Raw genomic sequence first — 23195 nt, 5'->3', positions numbered from 1 at the left:
GATTTCAGGTGGCCTATTTCCAAGCGGAGACGTTCTTCTTCACAAACTCCTCCCAGGTGGTAGGCTTAGCATCGAGAAGGCTCAGGCTGGGCTCGAGGGGCTCCCCGAGGTAGTAACCAGGCTCCTCCACAAACAGCTGGTTCTCGAGGTACTCATCAGCTATAGCCGCAGGTAGGGAGGCTTTGTATTGCTCGGCAGAGACTTGGATAAAGACGGCCTTCTTGCCAGTGACCTTGGAGAAGGTGTCCACGATCTCCTCCGGGGTGTAGTACTTGGCAGCGGCCAAGATCTGCTTGTTCTTTAGCTGGTTGCCGTGCTTGAGGGCAGCTCTCACGAAGAGACCTAGGGGATATGTGAGCTAATGTATATCAAAGAGGAAGGGAGTGAATAGAGGTCGTACCTGTATCCTGGGCAGCATCAAAGAGAGGGAACTGGGCCTGCTTTCCAACCGGGAAGAAGAGCTGGTACGACCCATCCTCAGCACGGACGAGCATCTGGGTGAAGTTGCTCATGTAGTAACCGGGAAGGACAAAGCTGCATCCAACGCCAGAAGCACGAATGTACTTCTCGATATTGGCCTTGCTATCGAAGTGAGGAACATTGGTGAGACGACCCTTGGTCTCCTCCGTGACATGGTGGAGAGATGAGAAGATCAGGTGGGAAACACCAACGGCCTTGGAGACATCAGTGACATTCTTGCCTTGGGAGTACTCGATGTCGGCGTTCATGGTCTCCCAGTAGTTGGTGACGAGGAACACAGTGTGGGATCCCTTCAGCGCCGCGGTGAGAGAGTCAACAGAGCCCAGATCGGCCTGTTTGAGTGTCAGTCTATACCCATGATAAATGTTCCAACATGACGAGCAAGGAAGAACCGAAGAATAAAAAAATAAAAATAAAAATAAACATCCAAGCTTACCGAGACAACATCAACACCGCGCTTGGCCAGGTCTTGTGCCTTTTTCTTGGTGGTGTCGCGGGTGATACCCCGGATCTTGAATTCCTTCGAGAGCTGGGTATCGGCGAGAATGGCGTCGATCACGGAACCACCCTGGTTGCCGGTGGCACCGAAAACAGTGATGACTTTAGACATGGCGGAGAATTGATAAATTTGCTTAGAGGATAGAGAAACTTGGGCGATATGAGGCAGAGTAAAGCAGTCAGTGTGAGTTGAAGATATAGTCCAGGTAGTCTAGGAATCGAGGAAGCTTTTATAATTTTAATGTCCAGCTCCAAATGCTAAATTTGGCCACAGGCGAATGAGCCCTCTCGGGCAAATATATCAGTGAATAAGCTCGGCGTCAGCTCGAAACCGACCACCTTAGCAAGACCCCGCAGTAACCTGAAGCTGAGGAATTGGTCGATCGGGATCTGGACGGCCGAGGACGTGGCAAGGCCTGTAAAAGTTCACGGTTACCTCCCTCGTATAGCGTTATCGTAAGGCCTGTCATATTGTCACCCCTCGTGAGAAAACCCACGGGAGCGAAACTACAGCGACAATTTCGCATTTGATTTGTCTAAGATGGGAAGCTGGGTGGTTGTTGCTTCATCACCCCCGGCCTTGAGGCCAGTCCCGAGCACCGAGCGTAGATCTCAGTTCTTCACGTGCCCCAAGGATGACGTATATATTTACGTTAGCTATCTCGGCACGTGTGGTGCCTCAGGCCATAATATGGCAGCCTTGGATCCTTGAATTCGAGGCACCAAGGCAGAGAGATCTCCGCGGTATAAATATGCGTAGCGAGACATGCGCCAATTGTCATATATTGACTGAACTAGGGGAGCAATCGACTAGCGCTTCAGGATGAGTGCGAGCATACAGACCTTTGATGACCCAAAAAGCTTGAGGGAGGGTATCGACGTTTGATACTCTCACGGAAGTCAATTAAGTAACACCAAAATTCAACCAACTTTACAATTAAAACGATATAATTCCAGTCTACAAATCGTATATTCATCATTTCCTCTACAGCCTCTTGATATCCGCTCTATTACGGTGTTTTCGACTAACACCTCAAACGCCAAAGCAGCAACGTCGGTAAGTATCTTCAAAAGCATTACTTCGTGAGAGACCAAGGAGTCTACTAAGCCCGTCCGTTCGCGCGCTTAATCGGGCAGTGAAAGGCTGCTAGCACCGCAATACAAGGAGTCACAATTTTGGCAAACGAAAACAGTGAATTACGCGCTGCCCACGAAAGACATTCTAGATAGACCTAGATAGCTACTTGTAGTTTTATTAACGTAATAGTGTTTTAGTGGGATAAATGCTTCTAAATCTAGTATATGGGCTAGATGTGCAGCTTGGCAGTGTTAACTATGTACGAAGTAACCCCGTACATGATGCATCAGTCTCCGAGATCGGGGCCTCGGGATCGGCAATACACGTTAATTATAGTCGGGACTCAGAACAGTCCCGAAGGACCGGGCACAAACTAACCAGTTCTAGGTATCCATTAGATTCCGCCCATGCATACGGTAGTCCCCCAAGGATCCCTTCCTTCTTTACACCAAGCCATGTTCCGGCCAGTGGATTGCCCATCGCCGTGTCATAGCCCCAAATTAGTCACCACGTCCCTGAATATGTCCAAGGATGCGGCATCCACAGCCATAAAATCACCAGGCAAGTCGTCTAATTGATCCATCATTACCGAGTCTGCGATTTCCATGTCGGTCGGGTTGGGACCAATAGAAGGAGCCAGCTCCAAATTTAGCTGACGAGTCCGCATCGCAGAAGCCCGTTTCATCAGACGTTCGAGTGGTCGCATGATCAGCCCACCTTTGTGAGTCCTTGTCTGATTCCACCGCTCCCAAACCCGGTTTACAACGGTCCACGCACGATCGGACAACGAGGAGCCCTGGCGTACACAGAGTTCCGATAAAACAAATGCAAACAGTTGCCATTGCACATACCCCTGGAAAAGCCAGGACCATTTGGCGGTGTTCTCATTGGTCTCAAGCAAATAGACGAACTCGAGGACCTCGATGGCCGTTAAGATAAGAATTTCGCATCGGTCGGGCCACTTGTTTGCTTCGAAGCCTTGCGCGGTCAGGAGCGAGAAATGTGAAACCAGCCATAGCCTTGCAAGTGCAACTCGTGCAATCGTTGCTGCCACCCAATGAATAGGGATGCTGAGGTCACAAAACTGGAGATATCGTTCGTCAAGGAGCCGCTTGGACTCATCTATTGCAAGATTGCGGTTCTTAAACAAAATGTTCGGTCCATCAGGCCCTGGGCTTGTCATTTGCATGGATTTGCGACGGGAGATTAGTATCTCACAGCGGACCAGGGTTAATGTCATTTCCGTAAAGCCAGTCCGTTCTTGCGGAATATCCACGATATCCGGAGACAAGTCATCATCGTTTATATTCAACGGTAATCGCGTGTCGTAGTCCCCTTCTCGAATCTGGGGACTCGTTGCTTGAAACTCGCATGATTGAACATCTAATAGATAAATGTACCACCAGACTCGGCGCCGCATTTCTGTTTCGTAGGGACTAAGGCCAAAGTGACTACCGTCACGATGGAGCCCTAGACCAAGCCCAAGCCGGGTAACCACGGCTATCATGGTCCACACGAATTGTGTGTCTTTTGGATGACAAGCACAGGTTAAGAAAAGGACGGCTGCTTGCAACACAAGCAGTTTGTGAGTATGGAAGAAGCCTGCGCGCGCTAGAGCCTGCTCAACAGTGAAGCGGTATCGCTTGACCACGACAGCGTGATCTTCAGCTAACTTGGAGAGACATTGTTCCGGTGTCATGCTCGAGGCTGCAGCGAAGTACACAGAAAAGACCAATGCTTCCGAGCTTCGATCAAGCTCCTCAGGATTTGTGCATGATGTTTGGATAAGGGTCCTCAAAGCTGGTTTGTGAATGATTGAGATTATAGGTGCTATGTTCTCTTCGAATACCTCCAAAAGTAGATGGCTCACGGTTGGCGACGGATGGTATTCGAGTAGCGAAGAAACTGAAGAACGATAACCGAATATGAAAGGGCTATGTGTTTCCGAGTACGCCGCAGTGGAACCTGGAGATGAAGTATCTTCCTCGAACGATGGTGTGGGCGATGATGGGGAATCGAAAGCATCACGTAGTTCCTTAATCTTCAGAGCCGATCACGAAAGGAACTCAGCAAGTTGTTTGTAAAGCCTCGATACGGTATACGTAGGGAGAGAGGGGCACAATTTACCTGATCTCCCAGATCTGTCAGAACCCGATGGTCAACATATCGGCTTGTCCCACTGCTTCTGTCGATGACCAGCCGTCCAAATTGGTGTCCCAATGTGTTTTCCAATGTGCCGGGGGCCGGCGCTGGTGAAGCATGACCCCCATGGATCCCAGTTCCCTCCTCTTCAACCCCCTCTTCAGCCTCCGCTTCTACATCCACAGGGGCCTTCAATGGCCCTGAAGTTGCAGTGTGGCTGCTCTCCGGGGTCTCTTCGATGTCCTGATATTCCAGGTTGTCCACAGGGATATCACCCCCAACGTTTTGCGCGCCGAGCTTCTGGACTTCCTGCTCCAATAGGCTTAATCGCGAGATCAACTCAGACTTAGATGTTTTTGTTGGTTTTGTCCGGGCCTTGCGTCCAGGTGGTGGAAATGTACACTCAAATCCGAGTCTCACGCAGTTATCGCACGGAGATTTCTTGTTGCATCGGACCTTCCTACGATTGCAGGCATTGCAACTGCGATGGAGTAAGGTCGATACTCCTTCGCGGGGAAGATTGGAGTTCACAGGATTGGCTGGTTGGACCATTTGGTAAGCATCATGATTTGACCCTGGAGAGAGTTGAAGATGTTTGAAACGCCAAGATATAATCCTTGCAATAATTTGTTTTATGACGTCCACGGCTTTGTGCCCGCGGGCCCGTTCTTTGATTATGTAATTATTCACGGAGCCCTAGGTAGAGCCCGGGGATCTTCACCCCGGACCCCCAATAGGCTACTGGTAGTTATCACCTATAATCGAATTGTTATACATGAGTACTACAAAAAAAGGAATGGCACTGAAATAATTCAAAATTCATTGTGTAAACATTGGACAGGCCAATCCCCTCGACTCTATTGGCCCATTTATACCCCCCGGGCATACACAACCAACCTTGATCCATTTGATCCATTTGGTCCTCAGTTCCTCTTTGTATTCTTTAATATATCCCCGGCAACAAGCGGTAATGAAGGCGTGTTTTTATTTCTTATTTCTGTCCAAGGCTCTCCGTACAAATAATCCGATGGTAAGCAAGTAAATCAGAGGACAAGGTGATTAACCCCCCCGGGGGGGGAAACAAGTATACTCTTTGAGTGCAATACTCGTCGAGGACTGGGACTCCACGAGTAACGAAGTCATAGAAGAAAATGGAAAAGTTAAATAGTCCCCATGCCCAGCCTCCAGTTGCCAGCGCAAATCCAGCACGCCACAATGTATAGGCTCCGTAGTTGATATTTGTCGCGAGCTAGAACAGTCCGCCTCTATACGGCTTTCCTTTGTTGCTAGTGTCTTTCTTGAAGGGACGGGGCTGGAGTTCGGATACCAACTCCGTCAAGATACCGATAGTGTAAGCGCAAACGCCGATAGCTACTGAGGCCGTGAGCTGGACACGAAGGGAACCATCGGAAGGCGATTGGGAGGTGAGGGACCAGACGGAAAGAAGGATGTTTGTCGAGTTGAAGACGGTGTTGAAGGACCCTATACCGAGGCCTAGTCCACTAGAAAGCTCTTGCTCTGAGATGAGGGCAATGACAACAAGACTGGTAGTAAGGGTTCAGCCGGCCACTAGAGGCATCCAGAACCTGTAGAAGCATTCCACCAAGTCGTTTAACTAGCCGAGATGCCCAACCACGATGGAGAAATGCGTATTGCCAAACTGCATCTGTCAAACGAAGTCCGACAAAGATCGACTTGCCTAGAGGAGACGGAGCTTTGACACGCGACAGGTTATCCTTTAGCTTCTTGTCAGCCATCTTGAAAGAGAAAGAAATTGAGAAATTGTGTGGCTCACGCTCACTGACCTGGATATATATCGAGACGAAAAACAAAAATAGACAATAGTTTCTTGAGGCGTGTGTTGCTCGGCATAGAACAGAATGCCGAAGAGCGGCGGCTGACAAAATGCGAAGGCCAAATCGTGAACACCTTCTCTGCTGCATACCGCACCTCTATGGCTGATATGGGAAAGTCAAGACGCAATCATGCCTGCTCATTGTGTTCTAACCTGTTTTCCAAAAAGGAACATTTGACGAGACATCTGCGCTCTCACGCCCGGGAGAACCCGTTCGCCTGGGAAAGCTGTGGCAAGTTGTTTGGTCGCAAGTATGTGTTATCTAATAATCTCATTCCTACCTAAGTATCAACTGAGTGCTGAATAGGTTAGTGACACTCACTCGACACATTCGTGCCCGTCATTCTTCGATTAACGACATAGAAACACATCGGACCAGCTCAACTAGCGTGGCTGAGGCCGTTTCGGTGCCTCTTATCTCCCGACCACCAATTCAATTTGCTTCAGGGCAGAAACTTTATGCCCAGCCTAGTGTGGTTGATTTATCTCAATCACATCCAGCCTATCCTCAAAACTACGCGCTCAACCAAACCCACCTACAGGAGTTAGTGGGTTTGTTGCATGGTAGCAAGACGGTCCATCCTACTACCCTCACTACCGTCACGTGAATTAAGCAAACTGAACCCTTTTTGTACGAACTAGAATCTTTACGTCCGAATGTATTTCTCTCGGTTGCATCCGACTTTTCCAATTATCCATGTCGCAGTCTCGAGTCCTGTCGTATCTAATAAACCCAGTCACCCACAAATCTGTTAACAATGCAGTCGTTTCATGGAACTGTGATTGCGGTTAGCTATTCATCAAGAAACAAAGTTCGGTTGTCTCATTCAACCCATACTTCATACCCCTAAACATGTCTTCCAATCCACTAGCCGCTTGTCTATTGTCATCTATCTTTGATGTTTCGCAGAGAATAGAATCTGGCATGATATCTTCAAGCTTTTTTGCTCGTAGTGGTGTGAGTGACGCCTTAGGCGGCCATAACTTGATTTTCGGACATGGCCAGGGCAACATCGCTAAAATACGTATAGTATACCAGCAAGATTAATGATACCAGGAAATATTCTATACAGACATTATAAAGCCAGAGGGATTAATCGGTATCATTCTGTGGATAACCACTAGGTCACCTAAGCTAATAGAGCGAGAAAATAGTCCATGGTACACATCATTTATCCCTAGCCAGCGAAGCCGAAACCCCTTTAAATGGCGGGTACAAGGTTCATACGTTCAAGAGCACGACTTGCAAAGTCTGGTAAAAGATCAAGATCGAAGAAGAGGGAACCGTTGGGATTATCATACCCTGGCCCAAGAAGATCACGTCGTTTAAAGACGAGTTGTTGGTTGACTGTCGTAGAATCATTCATATATCCATTCTTCATACACGCATTAGAGGAACTCGCAAGGGGGATACACTGTAAGTGTTACGGAGTTGCAGGCAGTGAGTTGAAGTGAAAACACTAACGTTCGGCAGAAATGGGGCATTCAGACCACCACCTCGCGTTGAAGTTCATGGCCACGGAGGATTGCGAGGAGGTCGGTTCGGACGTAGGTGCCGCGTCTCGCGGCATCCCATAGAAGGGAGATAGCATACTCGGCCCATTCGCCTGGTGGGAGTTCCACGTCGCCTAGGGACAGCAGGTGCTCTACTCGAGGTATTAGTGTAGCTCGTATAGGAATCGAGTAGGGTCTTACTCGTTCATCTTACCGGGAAGGGAAGAGAAGAGGGAAAAGAAGAGGTGGACTAACCTTTGATTCTATAGGGTTATTAGTGTTTAGTAGTATTCAAAAGGTAATCATATGGATGAATCCCACTTAGAAACGGGTTGTTAGCAGGGGTTCTGCTACGCGCTAAAAGAAAAAGACGGACGGATAGCATAGAGAGTGGAGAGAGAAAGGAAAGGAAAGGAAAGGTGAGGGGATAGGTATTTATACCTAGAAAACCTACGGCAGAGATCGTCAATTCCAAAAGATCGACATCCTTGCCAACATTGCTAGAATCTATCTGTTCTATCTTTTCAACGACATGACGACCGAAACCTATCGCCGCATGATGTCGGTAAATCTTGACGCCGCCTTTCATCTCACTCGTGCTATCCTTCCTCATATACAGAGATCTGGATACAGACCTATTATCCACACCTCGTCGTCCACATTCCTTGAGCCAGGGCGGCTATCATAGGCTTGGTGCGCGGTACTTCCGTTGAAGCCGGGATTGATCACAACGGATCAGGTGTGGAATTCGGGAGTCCAGTCAGATGGATCACACCCTCTTTTTGAGCGTATATGAGTGAAAATGGGAGAAAGTATATGCATGACCTTTCAAAGAGTGAGAGTTAGAGAAGTTGTATAAACGATGTTCTGAAAGTAAAATGTGAGAATAGATTCAAATTTGATACTGGTAAGTTCCAGCTGATTGCTATTTCCTCACTTCAGTAAAAATCATATATGTACGCTACATTCTTCTACCAATTCGTCCCTTTTTTTCTCTTGTCTACTTATAATCAGATGAAATCAGTTATGGCGCACTGGGGTTAGAGACTGCCGTACCCTGGACCCAATCTTATAGCGCTTAGGGTTCAAACCCCCTTTTAGGAAGGTGTTGATGCCCGAATGCCTTATTTTAGAACGGGAGAAAAAATCAAACTAGACTAGTAATCGGGCCTAGTTATTTTGTGCCGGCATGTAGTAAACCACCTGAAAAATGGAGATGCATGGATTCGTATGGTATCAAAAGCTTCATATTTACATTACACTGTATAGAACGGAGTAGAAAGCTGTGCTAATCCAGGCATTCAGGCATCAAGTCACTTACTAAAAGGGGGCAACTCTCTAGGTAGCTACCTACATATGTACATATGTACATAACTATATAAAATGATTAGAACAAGAATTTCAACGGACAACCTTAGTAACCATAATACCATAATGTGCGCTTTGTGTGGGATTCGCCAAACCAAGGTGATATGTGATTTTCCGGGTAAAATACTCGGTATTCCATTGGGCATGTACTAGGATTTAGCCATGGTATTCGACAAAAACTTTAATTTAATTATGATCTATTACTATGTAGTTACACCTGCTAGGTACCCGGAAGGGGGGGAGCAAGTTACAGCATCGTCTCGTTTCTTCCTTCCACACCTCCTGCCTATACACCTCACCTCAACTTGATAACCCAAGCATCGGGGGCTGTGATTCATTCTGGCCCTAGTCATTACCTCAGGTTTCCAGAGTCCACATTCTTTCCAGTTTGACGACGTTCTTTCCCTTTTGACTAACTGGGTCCTTTTCCACTTCACAAAACCCTGCTGCTGTTCACCTTTACTCTCCTCACCATGTCAGACGATACCCCTCCTCCTCAGCCATCCTCGTTGATCACACAGCAATCGTGCGAAGACTTCGAAGATCTTGAGTCTTTCAAAGATTGCCTCGCTTCCATTGCCCAAGTGCAGGAATACCGCGAATTTGTCTTCCACGACGTCCCTCGTGGCTAGGAAGACACTGCGTTCGAGGTCTTTGACGAGGGTGTTTCTGCGCGGTAAGTCCTAGAAACTATAACTACCTCTATGTATCGTCTCACTAAAATTAGCACTACTAGAAAGACGTACAACAGCACGGCGGATGTGCTAAGAGTGCTCACTATGCCTACAGCAATACAAAACTGCATCCAACCGTGGCTTTACAATCAATTGTTCAACTGGGGTATAACTGGAGCTATCGCGCGATACGAAGAGGAGATGATCCATGGAGAATCTGGAACGAGTAAATAATACAGTTTACCCCTTCAGTGGGCACTTGAGGCTAATAAACACAGCCCTCAAGTTTCCTAATGGCCCGTATCGTACTTCAAGCAAGGAGCCAGACTTTTTTTTCATGATCCGTGGCCGTCTGCTGCCGACGACATTGCGCACGCCTTCTCTGCTTAGTTTCCAGCCCCGAGGCTTCATTTATCAGTGGACAAATTTTCGATGTGAGTGGCGGGGAAACTTTTCATTAAGTCGAGAGGCCGGAGAGGAGAAGGAGAACTATCCTGTTGGCAGCTTGAGAATTATTTTGGAAGCCTGCCGGAATGTATTGTGTTCACCTGAGGTGAATCCAGCTCTGTTCGAAAGAAAGAGTTGTATAATATTGCCTAAAACCAATATACACCATCCTTATTCATCTTTTTATCTTTTTCCAGGTCTTGTAAGCACTTCACAATTTTCTTCGCAACCTGCTCGCCGTAGTCAACCCCAACTTTGGGCCTAGGTTGCCTTGGGTCAATCTCCTTGCTTATATCGTGACGCAGCCACGGTATACTGCTTTTCCCCTCCCCAGCCTTTCGTAGCCGTTCAAAGTCCTCATTGTTGTATCCACCTCCAGCGACGACTGCTGCGACTTTTTTCCGTACTCCTGAGTTCCAAGGTTTGCCCACTCCTTGGATGGAGGAGCGAGTCCTTCCAAAAGGGATGGAATGTCCCTCACCCCAGCTTCCACAGACTGAACCACATGGAGCGCTTTAAGTTGGTTAGCTATTGGAATGATCAAAACAGAACTATCTGGAGTCAATAGCTCACCTTCATATGCCGGTCTGATGCCTTCCTTCACACCAACGGCAACATGCGCAGATTTGCCGCACATTATAATTGGGATAGGTTTCATGATATTTCTCATAGGAAGAGGCATGAGAAATTTCCTCTAAATCCACTTATTATTGTAGAACAATATAAGATACAACGGGCAAAGGTTTGTTAATGTTGATGGTAAAGGTCCCGGTGGACCCAGCCTTCCGATAAATACATCGGCCTCAACTGTAATGCCGAGCCCCGACTAAATGTCTGAGGTCTGTGCTCTTGTAATCCTCTTACGAAAGTTACAGACCCTCGCCACAAAAGCCACTACCAAAATTACGAGAGCCGGTATGGGCCGGTTACATAGTATATAAGATCGTGCAGTACAAAGTAAACACCGAACAACGAGCACTCCTATCACCATGTGAACGAAAAGCTGGTAACTTGTATATGATCAATGAGATAACGCAAAGCTTCCCCTTAGCATAATCCCTTGATGTTTCTGTTCAATGCTGGAGTGCAAATTCAATATTTATGAATCTCTAATATTTGGTGATAATATAATTCACATCGGCATTCTACTCATTTCCTCCTTTGACCAGTACTTCCGAGTCTGCTCAGCCCCCAATTCCCTGACCTCATCGTCCAAATGATCCCAGAGTGTCGTTCCGAACGCATCCAAGATCCCTTTAATCTCATTCCACCGTAGATCGGCATTACCTTGTAAGCAATTGCGAACATGCGACTCGAATCTTTCGAGGCCTTTATGAATGACTTTATGCTGCTCAATCAATTGATCCCGGTTGGCAAAAGCAGGCATGCGCGTCGCGAGGTATGGAAAGACACGGATCTGCAAATTTGTTACTCAACCGAGCCAAGTATCATCAAGTAGGAACTGTTTTCTATGAGTTATTACCTCTTCAATCTTGTGGTGTGTCTCGAGATTTTCACAAAATTCCAAACACATGTTAAGGTAGCTCTTGATAGACATGCCAGCGGGGCGTTGTGATGATGCTGCCACGTCGTAAATTATGTTCCATCGCACACGAAACCACTGATGCTGTGGAGTTAATTAGCGCAACCGTTTAGAGTATAAACGCTGTAGACAGGGCACGCACCAATGCTTGCATATTATCCGCCATGCGGTTGTATAGCTTATATTCATGGTCGCTTAGGGGCGGAAGACCCGAGGAGGAGTGACTGGCCATTGTGAAGTGGGAGAGTTGATAAATAGTCGGGATAATTCCTGTCGATACTCTTCCTCTTTTATTTCTATTTTGTAATGATGTGATACCAGACCTGATTTGAATCCTGGTTCTTGGTGTGTGATAAAGGAACCAAGAATGGAATTGGTAAATCGGTAATCGCATAAAGGCGATAGGCCGAGTTGACATAATCAGATTCTGCATGACTCGCTATATTCTATCTTCAATAAGATCTCTATTTATGAGCGTGGCCACTTCGGGTCCCCGGGGTTCATCTCGGGCCCGAACCACCGTCATGACTAAGTCGCTAGCGAGCCCCTTTGGAGTTGAGAATTTGAAGGCAAATTTTGCGTGGTAATCGAGTAGCTTAGAATTATTTATGCAGATAAAAAGGCGCTTTCCTTAGCTGATCGATAAAGAGAACCAAAATGACTTCGCCATTTGTCGCCGTCGCCGGTGCCTCCGGTGGTCTAGGCCAGCTTGTCGCAATGGCACTGATCAAACGAGGTGTGGCCGTGAAAGCTCTCGTCCGCCCCAACACCGATCCCTCCCGCACCCAAAAGCTCCGTGACGCCGGCGTGACCATCGCCCCGGTGGATCTCTCCGCGGTCCCAGCTCTGACCCGCGAACTAAATGGAGCCATGTGTGTCGTGTCTACGCTCCAGGGATTGAGAGATGTCATCCACGGCGTTCAGGGCAAACTTCTCGAGGCCTCTGTAGCCGCAAAGGTGCCTAGATTCATCCCTTCGGACTTTTCTCTTGACTTCACCAAGACAAAGCCTGGATCCAACCGCAACCTCGACCTCCGCCGCGAGTTCCATGCCCAGTTGAAGAAGTCCGGTATCAAATGGACGAGTATACTCAACGGCGGCTTCATGGATCTCTTGGTCGGCGACTGGCCCATGATCAATCATAAGAGCCGTAAGGTCGCATATATCGGGCAGACGACACAGCTGCTCGATTTTACTACCATGGTGGACACGGCTGCGTACACAGCTGCTGTGGCCGCAGACCCCAACCCCACGCCCAATTTCCTTCGCATTGCTAGCGATACCGTCAACGTGAAGGACATCGCCCAGGCGCAGACCAATGTCGAAGGTACGCAATATAAGCCCTCATGGATGGGGACCGTGGGATCCATGGAATTCATGATTCGGGTTATGCGTCTGTTTGGTGGTGAGAATGATGTATTCCCTGCTTGGCAGGGCATGCAGTACATGGCGAATATGTTTTCTGGGGCCGGGAAACTTGACCCGCTCGATAATGACCGATACCCCGACCTGACTTGGACTAAAGTGGAGGATTTCTTCCGAGAGCATAAGAACAAGGCATGAGTGTCTGTCAGCATTTTGGAGAGGTAATTGGAACGTGTCTATCTGTTGAACATCTGTCCAACTAGATGTCCGTTCTATTAATTGCGAGTGATAATGTGGTCGGCGCTGGCTTGGTTGGTGATATGTCGCTTGTGTTTCTCACTAAGGTAAGGATATCATAATTTTGTATTTTAATTTTTGAATCAATTTCCTAGTTTGGCACTACATCTCGCTTTAGCTGCATAAGCTTTCGATTGGTTACACTATAAAGATCACTCTCAATTAAAAGGCACTGGTTATAAAAGACAATCATCCTGATCAATCTTTAGTTTCTCACCAAGTCTCTGCATACGGTCTGAGATCAATCTCATGAGTAAACGAAGTCCTTGGCTGTGAGTGCAAAAACCAGTAAGATTCCGCAATCTGTGATTGTTGATTAGTGTGAGAACTGGTCGCCTTTAGATCCCATTTCACTTACCCATTCAGGATCGATTTTTCCATCTGGGACATCACTAAGATAGCCCTTGGTCTTCTCGGTGTCAATGATGCCATCAATAATCGCATGTGAGACATGAACACCCTTCGGGCCGAATTCACGCGCGAGAGACTGTGACATAGCACGGATTCCAAACTTGCTCATAGCAAAGCCGGAAAGCCCGGATCCTCCTTTCAGTGCAGCCGTTGCGCCTATTAGAATTAGTAAGAAAATGTTTGGTCAAATCAATTAGGAAAAGTATCCGATACCGGTGAAAATGAGAGTGGGCGGAGACTGTCCCTTTTCGGCATTGAGCATCAGGGGCAGTGTAGCCTGGGCGAAGTTAAAAGCACCCTTAACAGATGGCTCAAGGCTCCCGAGAAAGTCTTCCTGGCTTTGTTCCAAGAAAGGTTTTCTCGTGAATTTGCTTGCCACGTTGTAAATGGCCGCGGCGATTGTGAAATCAGGACCAAACTTGGCCTTGATTTGGTCGATTGTCGAGGTCATGCTTGTAGAGTTGCTGACGTCCGTAGGGACGCCCATGGCAGAGCCGCCGCTTTGCGTAATTTGAGAAACCAAAGGGTCAAGAGACGATTGCGATCGAGCAAGTAGTACCACTGGGTAGTAAACTAGTAAGATTCATGATACTAGGAACTATTCTATAAAGACATTATAAAAGCTAGAGGGATTAATCAATATCATTCTATGGATGATCACTAGGTTACCTAAGCTATCAGAGAGCGAGAAAAAGGTCCATGGTACATATCATTTACCCCTAGCCAGCGAAGCCGAAATCATATATCATACTGGTTTGGCGAATCCCACACAAAAGTGCACATTATGGTTACTAAAGTTGTCCGTTGAAATTCTTGTTCTTATCATTTTATATAACTAGTTATGTACATATTGAAGAGGGGAACGCTCTAGGCAGTATGCTCTCTGGCATACGGGTCGATTCAGCACTCGTAATTCAGCTTCATACCAACCAAAGCATACAAAGAGAACTGGGACGGCAGTCCAGGAAGTGAATTCAGATGGGTGTAGGAGTGTGTATTGTCAATCTGTAACTATCTGCTACTTTAAACCTCTGTACATCGATACTTACATAACCAAACTTCAAAACCTTGGAAAGAAAGGAAGGGCAGGCAAGGCCAATACATAGTGAGGGAGGACTATGTCCCCCACTACAATATGTACATATCTAGGTAGCTACCTAGAGAGTTGCCTCCTTTTGGTAAGTGACTTGATGCTTGAATGCCTGGATTAGCACCGCTTTCTACGCCGTTCTATACAGTGTAATGTAAATATGAAACTTTTGATACCATACAAATTCATGCATCTCCACATTTCTTGTAAGCGCTGAAAGCTAAGGGGAAGCAAAGATGATGTATTCATTATGTCTACCACGGCTGTTCTATGAGCAGGGGTCGTCAACGTGGCAGAGTCACCTGACAGTGACATCTGCCGACACCCTGAGGTGTCGACCGTCCTCGGTCGACGCTCATAGACGGCCTGCGTTGCAAGTGGGCCGTGAAAACTAAGTACATGCGAAATGTAATTGCAAATGTGTTAAACGTAAGTGTGAATGTCCTCCTCAAGCCATACCTATGTTCGTTGGACGCGACGTCCGCGATCATAGAAAGGCTTCGAACCATAAAGGTGCTAGCAAAGAACCGTCTTCCAGGCCATACCTGTGTCGGTCGAACGCAACGTCCGGCAGCACAGAAAGGCTCGTAAACCCTTTTCGCGCAAAAGTAATAGCAAGTGTAAGAACCATGTAAGAACCATCCTCCGGGACGCAGCGTCCGAGAGCACCATCTTAAAACTGTACCAAGACGATCGATCTAAGACTGCTCGCGGCCCCCTTCGTCTGTGCCGAACTCAGTGTGGTTGTCGTCTTCCTGCGTTGTAGCGGACTCGGTGGTCTGTGCCGCTGTGTCCTGTGCCGTCACTGTGTGGTCGGGCGCTTGGTTGCTACTGGCGTCGTTGATGGGGATTGGTCGGTTTGGCGCCCGGCCAAGATGGTGGCGGCGTCCTTTTGAATGCAGCGCAAGATGTTGCCTAGGATGTAACCAGCGACGTCGTTGCCATTCTCCTGCAACTGTGTCTTCATGGCGGTGGCTGCGTTTTCATATTCATCGTGTAGGCTGGCGGGTTCGTCTGCCACCTGCAGGATCTGCCTGGCCCGTGGAGTGCTTAGAAGTTCCTGGGTCTTGTTGATGTAATGTAGCCGTCTGGAGAGGCCGTCTACGTTATCGCACATGAGTACGATATCCTCGCTGAACCCGCCCATAAGGCGGCAGACCTCAGAGGTCGGCGCAGTCCAGTTGGTCGCTTGGTCATTATCGCTGGACGGCGATAGGTCTTTTAGCGTCCGGCGCGGTTGTCTCTGGGGCAGATCGTTTTCTTAAGTGATATTTCTAAGTAAGCGGATAATGGGGGTGACTGGTGGCAATTAAGCCGGGTTTGCTTGGTCTTGCGCCGTGTCAATTGTACGTCGACGCTCCTCGAACTCTGCTATCTTCTGCTCTGCGCCTATGACGTTCCGCTCCTTGACCCACGTGCTTCTCCTTGCCACTGGATTAGGTATTCTTTCACTAGTGTCCTATACCGTCCCAGATGACGGACGCGCATGTCCAGGACGGCGGCCACGTCGTGACGATCTTGCTCGTCAGGGAACTTGTCGTACGCCGGCTCTAGATCCGCCGGTTCGCGGTCAAACGGATCTGGGGACGGGGCTGGTTCCAAGTGTTGCACGCTAATTACTGGGTGGATCTTCCATGCCGGTGGTAGTCGCGGCTACCGGGGCATGGTACGACGTGGCCCACAGCGGAACCGTCGGCGCCGTATACGTCTGTGGCCCCGACGTGGGTGGCAGGGCATGCTGCGCGCGGTATGATTGTGGTTGAATTGTCGGTTATGGGAACACCTGGGTGGCTGTCTGCGTTATCTCTGGCTGCGAAGCTGCCATGGCCGCCGTGATGTTGGCGAACTGTTGTGGAGAAACATGGCGGCGTATGGCGTCGTACAGCCTTCGAGAGTTGGGGGGTAGAGTGGGGTGGGTATTTCTCGGAGGGTACCTCACTCGGCGTAGCTTGCCCCTGTTGTCCGGTGACGTCTTCGACGGTGGGGTGAAGGGGATTGGATTGTTGTGCCGGTGCATCCTGCACGGCATGTTGGGTGTCTGCGGCCTACGGCAGAGCCGTTTGGGCCGTCTGTTGTAACGATGTCATGCTTTCGTCGTCTTTGTAGATGCTGCAGCTCTCCTGAAAGATCTGAGCTAGGGTTTCGTTGTCGTCAAGAGTTTGATTTGTTGGCACGAGCCTGTGGTCGTCAGCGTCTAGGGGCGGTTCAACGCTCGCTGCCTGCGACGGAGAAGAGGGGTCGGTGGTCTCCCGGTATTGGCCGAACGTGGACGGCGGTCGCGGCCCAAAGATAGACCTGGAGAACGGTCGTGGGCCGAAGATGGAATTGTAGTTCGTGCCCGGGCGTAAAGTCACGCGGGGCCGTTGTAGTGCCGGGGGTAACGTTTTTTTGGGTTCCAGCCGGATACCGTAGTCTTGTAGCCGTCGGAACAAAAGATGTAAATGCGAAAGGTGGTCGACGAAGGTCGTGGAGCAGACGACAATGTCGTCGAGGTATATGCGGCACCATTGAAAAGAAGCCTTTTAGGATCAGGTCCGTCTGTCTTTGGACATAGGCGACTGAGTTGCAGTAGCCCATGATCGCTACCTTGAAATACTCCTGACCTCTGTGCGAGATGACCGCTAGGCGCTCGCCGTGCTCAGGTTTGACACGCCATTGGTAGAAAAAAACCCTTAGCATCCAGGACAGAAATGAACCTGGCGCCCTGGCACATGCGAACAATCTCGTCTTGCGTCCGCATTGGGTAGATGTCCAATTGAGAGGCTTTTCTCAGACCCCAGATATCGACGACTGGCCGAGTCTTGTCGACGACAGTCCCATCCGGTGCGACCACTTTATGGTGCACGACGAAAACAGGGAACCCGGTAGGTGCGTGCCGTGTTGACCACCCATTTGCCCTCTCTGTGGAGTCGATCGAACATATCGTCGACGATCTTTCGATCCGCGGGGCCAAGCGGGTACACACGGCATCAGCTTCTGCAAGCCGGGTCGAACACCCGGCCTCCAAAAACAACTAACGAGAAGGTGTGAAACGACATTTTTGAAGGCGGTGTTGTTGGCCTTGGAGTAGCCGGCTTCGGCGTCCGAGGCGCCGGGCCTTCGCTGTTCGCTGTAGTCAGGGATGCCGGGAAGCCGTCTGTGAGACCGGTCGTCAGCCTGCCTGTAAGGCGGACGAAGTCCTTGACTGCCCTCTTCAGCTGACACGTCGTCTCAAAGGCCCAGTCTGGAGGATCAAGAAGTCCCGTGTTCGATGCCCTTGGTAGGCGTGGTACCGGCTTGTGAAGAACCGAATGCGTGCCAGAAGCAATGGTTCGAAGATGTCTTGATGCGGATTGGAATGGTTATATCTGTGGCGTAGCTGGTACGCAGTTCGAATGAGCTTCGGAGTCTTGTTGGTCGGCTCTAACGAAGTCACGTGATGACTTCCTCGTTCCACCGCTCCGGCCTGCCGACACCTTGAGGACTGGGCGTCCTCGTACATCAAACGAGGTACAGTGACTGGACATAAGTTTTTACACCCCTGGCCCACACCCCCATGATTATATAATATCTGCTGGTCAAAAACCCTCTTATCTAGGTACCTTCTCCCGCGACATGGTGGAGTTCGAACTACTGTGTAGTTACATTCTTGTGCATCGACCCCATGGTGATCTCTTGCCGCCTTACGCCTAGTTGATGTGAGTTCATCGTCAACAGATGAGCGTGAACTTTGCCTTGGCTATATTCAGCCTCGGAACCGTGGTTCTGTCCCTCAGCTGCGACTACCTCACCATCATGACTTGCTTCGAGGAAGGACCGACCTGTGTACCAAACCATTCCAACTTCCTTTCTCTGGTGTAGGTGACCCCAAACACATCCCTCTCGATGAAACACAACACAACTGACCAAAACATGACTGAACCAGGTCCCGAGCGTGAGGCAATGCCACCGCCACCCTCGCCAGGCGGCCGAAGACAATCATCTGAGCTCAGTTCATCCTCACGTCGCCCTCATACCGCCAGGTCTCTTGCATCTAGGCACACAAAATCTTCCTCTGCCATGTCGTTGGCATCAACTGAGTCTTGTGCGAAATCTGACGTCTTTTCGACCGCCACAAAAACTGAGATCAAACGGCTCGCTGGAGATTCCTGCTGGGTGTGTCAGTCTACAGACCCTCAGATCTGCCATGTGATCGGAAAAGAAGACAAGCAGGTGCGTGATACTATTGCTGCTGGTTCGAATGGAATATGGCTAACCATGTTTGGATAGGTGGACCTTTGGTTGAACGCGGGCCTCATCGACTTCAGCTTGACATCGGCAGCAAATGGGATCCCGCTCTGTGGAAGCTGTCACACGCAATTTGATCGAGATCACGACCCAGGTTTCATATTCATACCGACCGACTTGAAGTACTTTATCGATTTTGAACTTGATGATAGAAAGCGGAGATCTACCACTAGCAGCGTTCTTGATCGAAAGGTCCCAACGAGTGTCATGTACAAGGACCATTTGATGAAGAACAACAAGATCTTAGAAGGTGCGACTAGTGGACTCTACCGTCGAATTTTTCTTAAAGATTACCTACACCCAGGCCTTATCTCTCCGGAGGATCTCGGCGTTACGACTTCCAAACAGTGGCATGGGGCACCAATTGCAACGTTGCGACGAGGCATTATGGCCCTCGGGAGTCCGAGGATCACCTCCCTTGACGAAGCTACAGTCAATCAACTGCAGACACTTCGTGATCTATACTTCCGGCCGACAGAAGACAACCCAGTCAACATCCGGAGCAGTCGACCCCTACCAGACCATCAAGGCGAGAAGCGACCCGCGGATGGTGACGAGGGGCAACTTGAAAGCAAGAGGGTTAAACAGGATCCGACCAGGATGGATAAGCCCGAGGACACAGATGGCAACAACTTCAACCACCAGCAGAACCGCGGCCGGGCTTTCAAAGACGAGTGGGTTTTAGGACCCGATCTAACCACGCAAGAAGTCATTTGTCGCTATGCTCCTGTATTTGCTCATCATTAACGGCTCTACCAGTTCATCGCTATGCTCGTATGCCTGGTCTCTCTGCATTGCGCCGAGACTATATTTTCTTTTTCTTATTCCCTTTGTGGTCACAACGTTTGCCAAGTTGTAACACGGTGTTCCGGTCCGGTCACCGGACGGCAACTCAGCTGTCTACGGCTGCCGAAAGCCACTCCCATTAAGTCCTCTTCTATTGCTCTTCTTTTACCCTGTATTCTAGTCTTCAATTGAACCCTTTGATATGAATTCCTAGTTTTCACTCTAGATCTTAACTTCCAAGTTGTGACCACGACATTCTCGACAAGGCTAGAGTGCCACTCTCGTTCATTCTTGTTTTATTTAGTGACCAACGTAGGGAGTAGACTTCCGCAGAACCCATTTTGGGTCGGAACCTTCGACCCAAAACCCAACCCAGACTGGACCTTCCCCAGAGTATTAGTAATGTGTGGGGTGTGCCCAGGAGGTCTTCCCAAATCTGCTTCAACTCTTCCCAAGTCTTCTTCGGCTCTCGTGTTGGGCGTTTGACGTAGTTCTATAGAATTTGGCATTGAGTACACTGAACAGAGGTCCTCATGACTCAGAAGATCTCCTGATCATCCGTCAGAGGCTGAAAAAGCAGTTCGTCGATGTCCTTGACGCGGACGTATTCGCTTCGGATTGGTGGGATGAGGTGTGGTTGTTTTTGATTTGCTCGATGGCCGCGCCCAGTCCCTCTACAAGGGATTGCCAATACTGATATGGTCACGATATATGGGGAGCTCCTGGATGAGCAGGTCGGGGAAGGTGGATGAGCTGCTAGTGCTGGTGATGCTAGCGGTGTTGGACATTGTCGACTGGAAGATTGAGGAGGAACTCGCGGAAGCTTGACCTAGCTTAGTGGATAGGACAGACCCGGAGATCGAGGATGCAAAAATTCGAGGACTCAAGAGGTGGAATTGCCGCGCCGAATAGACATTGCTGGTTCTGAATCTTGAACACTTCAGATCCATCACCTCTTTGCTGTCTCAGTTTTGCGCAGATCCGGTCGATGCCTTATGCGGATCCACTGAGACCAAACGAAACGAATGAAGCTGACATCGAGTGACTGGGCGATCCAAAAGTTCTTCCTCTGCAGTCAATGAGATCATCGTGTGATCTGCGAAAATGAGAATTAGCTTTATTCTCGTAAGATGTCTTTCGCTCTGTCCCCAACTCAGGTTAATTGTAACATGACACCATCCCACCTTGCGAGTAGGAGAAGCAAATCAAAGTTCATATCACTATCGAGGTCGGCATCAATGGTATTATAAAGACAGGCCAAAGATGTCTCTGGGTATTTGCAGTCCATCTGTAAAGAACGAGCGCCGGTAAATTGCATCCACTGCCAGATAGACAACTAAGGCATGGGACCCATTTGCATGAGTGAGAAAAACCGTGGTCATGGGCTCCAAATTTGACAGAAATTACAGAACTTGAGGTTATTCTTACTTCCTTTCGGTTGCAACCTGAAGATACATCAGCATTTACCGTATTCTCTCTTCCTATTCTCAAAATAAATACATATATCATTCCCTTCGCACGTATACCGTTTAAACCAACAGAAACTCCCCCCCTCCGGGTACCTAGTAGGTGTAACTATATAGTAATAGATCATAATTAAAGTTTTTGTCGAATACCATGGCTGAATCCTAGTATATGCCTAATGGAATACCGAGTATTTTACCCGGAAAATCATATATCATATTGGTTTGGCGAATCCCACACGAAAGTGCACATTATGGTTACTAAGGTTGTCGGTTGAAATTCTTGTTCTTATCATTTTACATATGTACATATGTAGGTAGCTACCTGGAGAGTTGCCCCCTTCTAGTAAGTGACTTGATGCCTAAATGCCTGGATTAGCACCGCTTTCTACATCGTTCTATACAGTATGTAAATATAAAGCTTTTGATACCATACAAATTCATGCATCTCCACATTTCTGGGTAGTTTTCAAGTCCAAAAAAAACGAACCTTTTCATCCCATACGAATCCATGCATCTCCATTTTTCAGGTGGTTTACTACATGCCGGCACAAAATAATTAGGCCCGATTACTAGTCTATTTTCTATTTTAATTTTTCTGCTGTTCTAAAATAAGGCATTCAGGCATCAACGCCTTCCAAAAAGGTGTTTTGAACACTAAGCGCTATAAGATTGGGTCCAGGGTGCGGCGGTCTCTAACCCCTAGTGCGCCATAACTGGTTTCATCTGATGATAAGTAGATAACGAAAAAGTACGAATTAGTAGAAGAATGTAGCGTACATATATGATTTTTTACTGAAGTGAGGAAATAGCAATCAGTTGGAACTTACCCATATCAAATTTGAAGCTATTCTCACATTTTACCTTCAGAACATCGTTTATTCAACTTCTCTAACTCTCACTCTTTAAAAGATCATGCATATACTTTTTCCCATTTTCACTCATTGACACATCTTTCATATATCTATTCTTCATACGCGCATTAGAGGAACTCGCAAAGGGGATACACTGTGAGTGTTGGGGAGTTGCAGGCAGTGAGTTGAAGTGAAAACACTAACGTTCGGCAGAAATGGGGCATTCAGACCAAGGCCTCGAGGCCCAGGGTACCCTCGCTCAGAAGCTTGAGATCCCCACGATAGAAGACCCAGTATATGGCACGGAGCAAGATGTGGAGGGCCCCCCCGGATTTTGGGCCAACAGGGCGAAGCAATGCATATGGCCAAGAACCAGAAAGGCAGCCGCAAACCCAACAAGCCTGCTATACTCCCTCCGGGGTATGGAATTGACAAGAGAGCCAATCCTTCGTCAACCAATGAAACGAGGAAAGATGAAATGCGTGCATGGATCCCATTTCGACCAACAAGTGGGAAAGAGGCTCGCAAACGGCGAAGCCCTCCTGGCCCACGCAGTAGGGGAAAAGATGAAGCCGGGAGAGGAATGCGTGAATTGCACACAGGGCGATGGAAAGTTTGTATCGTGCGTCTGGGTGCCCGGACAACAGCACTGCACGTGCTGCCACTGGCGAGAACAAAACCACAGATGCAGCTTGAATGATGCCTCTGAGCAGGACAATATGCAGGAACTGCGGGACAACGACACCCCGGAGTCCAATACACCTGGGAATAATGCCTCAGAGGTGAACACGACTAAGCAGGACAATGTGCTAGACCTACGGGTGAACGACGCTTCAGAGGCCAATACACCTGGGAATAACGATCTGAAAGCCCTCCAAGACATTATGCGGGCTATGAAGAGAGACCGCAAGGCGTTCAAGAAGGAGCGCAAGGCACTGCAGAAGGAGCGCAAGTCATTCCAGAAAGAGCGCAAGGCATCGCAGAAGGAGCGCAAGGCACTGAGGGCCACCTTCAAAAGCATGCTTGTCCGAGGCAGTTCAGCTGATGCATCTCGGCGGTAACGGTATTCCTGCTATGGATCGCC

At 48.6% G+C, this 23195-nt stretch overlaps 12 protein-coding genes across 12 annotated transcripts; 3 read left to right on the top strand and 9 right to left on the bottom strand.

Annotated features, from left to right (window-relative positions):
• Positions 1-13: 13 nt before the first annotated feature.
• On the bottom strand, positions 14-1090 carry N7471_001070 (NmrA/HSCARG family protein; the record flags this gene model as incomplete). Its single annotated transcript, XM_057273791.1, has 3 exons — positions 14-342; positions 401-812; positions 917-1090. The coding sequence occupies 3 exons, from the start codon at positions 1088-1090 to the stop codon at positions 14-16; spliced, it is 915 nt and encodes a 304-aa protein (XP_057141970.1).
• Positions 1091-2543: 1453 nt separating this feature from the next.
• N7471_001069 (uncharacterized protein) lies at positions 2544-4750 on the bottom strand (the record flags this gene model as incomplete). The annotated part of the gene is made up of 2 exons (XM_057273790.1): positions 2544-4097; positions 4184-4750. The coding sequence occupies 2 exons, from the start codon at positions 4748-4750 to the stop codon at positions 2544-2546; spliced, it is 2121 nt and encodes a 706-aa protein (XP_057141969.1).
• A 697-nt stretch (positions 4751-5447) lies between these two features.
• Positions 5448-5955, bottom strand: N7471_001068 (uncharacterized protein; the record flags this gene model as incomplete). Its single annotated transcript, XM_057273789.1, has 2 exons — positions 5448-5680; positions 5736-5955. The coding sequence occupies 2 exons, from the start codon at positions 5953-5955 to the stop codon at positions 5448-5450; spliced, it is 453 nt and encodes a 150-aa protein (XP_057141968.1).
• Positions 5956-7255: 1300 nt separating this feature from the next.
• Positions 7256-8160, bottom strand: N7471_001067 (uncharacterized protein; the record flags this gene model as incomplete). The annotated part of the gene is made up of 4 exons (XM_057273788.1): positions 7256-7468; positions 7545-7699; positions 7762-7810; positions 8002-8160. The coding sequence occupies 4 exons, from the start codon at positions 8158-8160 to the stop codon at positions 7256-7258; spliced, it is 576 nt and encodes a 191-aa protein (XP_057141967.1).
• A 1231-nt stretch (positions 8161-9391) lies between these two features.
• On the bottom strand, positions 9392-9799 carry N7471_001066 (uncharacterized protein; the record flags this gene model as incomplete). The annotated part of the gene is made up of 2 exons (XM_057273787.1): positions 9392-9584; positions 9726-9799. The coding sequence occupies 2 exons, from the start codon at positions 9797-9799 to the stop codon at positions 9392-9394; spliced, it is 267 nt and encodes an 88-aa protein (XP_057141966.1).
• Positions 9800-10325: 526 nt separating this feature from the next.
• N7471_001065 (uncharacterized protein) lies at positions 10326-10673 on the bottom strand (the record flags this gene model as incomplete). Its single annotated transcript, XM_057273786.1, has 2 exons — positions 10326-10549; positions 10610-10673. The coding sequence occupies 2 exons, from the start codon at positions 10671-10673 to the stop codon at positions 10326-10328; spliced, it is 288 nt and encodes a 95-aa protein (XP_057141965.1).
• Positions 10674-11168: 495 nt separating this feature from the next.
• Positions 11169-11811, bottom strand: N7471_001064 (hemerythrin domain-containing protein; the record flags this gene model as incomplete). Its single annotated transcript, XM_057273785.1, has 3 exons — positions 11169-11453; positions 11520-11663; positions 11722-11811. The coding sequence occupies 3 exons, from the start codon at positions 11809-11811 to the stop codon at positions 11169-11171; spliced, it is 519 nt and encodes a 172-aa protein (XP_057141964.1).
• A 425-nt stretch (positions 11812-12236) lies between these two features.
• On the top strand, positions 12237-13142 carry N7471_001063 (uncharacterized protein; the record flags this gene model as incomplete). Its single annotated transcript, XM_057273784.1, has 1 exon — positions 12237-13142. The coding sequence occupies one exon, from the start codon at positions 12237-12239 to the stop codon at positions 13140-13142; it is 906 nt and encodes a 301-aa protein (XP_057141963.1).
• A 312-nt stretch (positions 13143-13454) lies between these two features.
• N7471_001062 (uncharacterized protein) lies at positions 13455-14139 on the bottom strand (the record flags this gene model as incomplete). Its single annotated transcript, XM_057273783.1, has 3 exons — positions 13455-13544; positions 13600-13808; positions 13866-14139. 3 exons carry the CDS (start codon positions 14137-14139, stop codon positions 13455-13457), a joined length of 573 nt encoding a protein of 190 aa, XP_057141962.1.
• Positions 14140-15544: 1405 nt separating this feature from the next.
• Positions 15545-17421, bottom strand: N7471_001061 (uncharacterized protein; the record flags this gene model as incomplete). The annotated part of the gene is made up of 5 exons (XM_057273782.1): positions 15545-16002; positions 16158-16334; positions 16400-16787; positions 16917-17261; positions 17329-17421. The coding sequence occupies 5 exons, from the start codon at positions 17419-17421 to the stop codon at positions 15545-15547; spliced, it is 1461 nt and encodes a 486-aa protein (XP_057141961.1).
• A 1212-nt stretch (positions 17422-18633) lies between these two features.
• On the top strand, positions 18634-19755 carry N7471_001060 (HNH endonuclease signature motif containing protein; the record flags this gene model as incomplete). Its single annotated transcript, XM_057273781.1, has 2 exons — positions 18634-18933; positions 18991-19755. 2 exons carry the CDS (start codon positions 18634-18636, stop codon positions 19753-19755), a joined length of 1065 nt encoding a protein of 354 aa, XP_057141960.1.
• Positions 19756-22326: 2571 nt separating this feature from the next.
• Positions 22327-23172, top strand: N7471_001059 (DUF3716 domain-containing protein; the record flags this gene model as incomplete). The annotated part of the gene is made up of 1 exon (XM_057273780.1): positions 22327-23172. One exon carries the CDS (start codon positions 22327-22329, stop codon positions 23170-23172), a length of 846 nt encoding a protein of 281 aa, XP_057141959.1.
• Positions 23173-23195: the final 23 nt, after the last annotated feature.

This window comes from Penicillium samsonianum (assembly GCF_028829775.1).
Source record: "Penicillium samsonianum strain IBT 33392 chromosome Unknown utg000001l_segment0_segment0, whole genome shotgun sequence".
In the NCBI taxonomy this organism is placed as follows: domain Eukaryota; kingdom Fungi; phylum Ascomycota; class Eurotiomycetes; order Eurotiales; family Aspergillaceae; genus Penicillium; species Penicillium samsonianum.
This window is presented reverse-complemented; position numbering and strand designations above follow the sequence as displayed.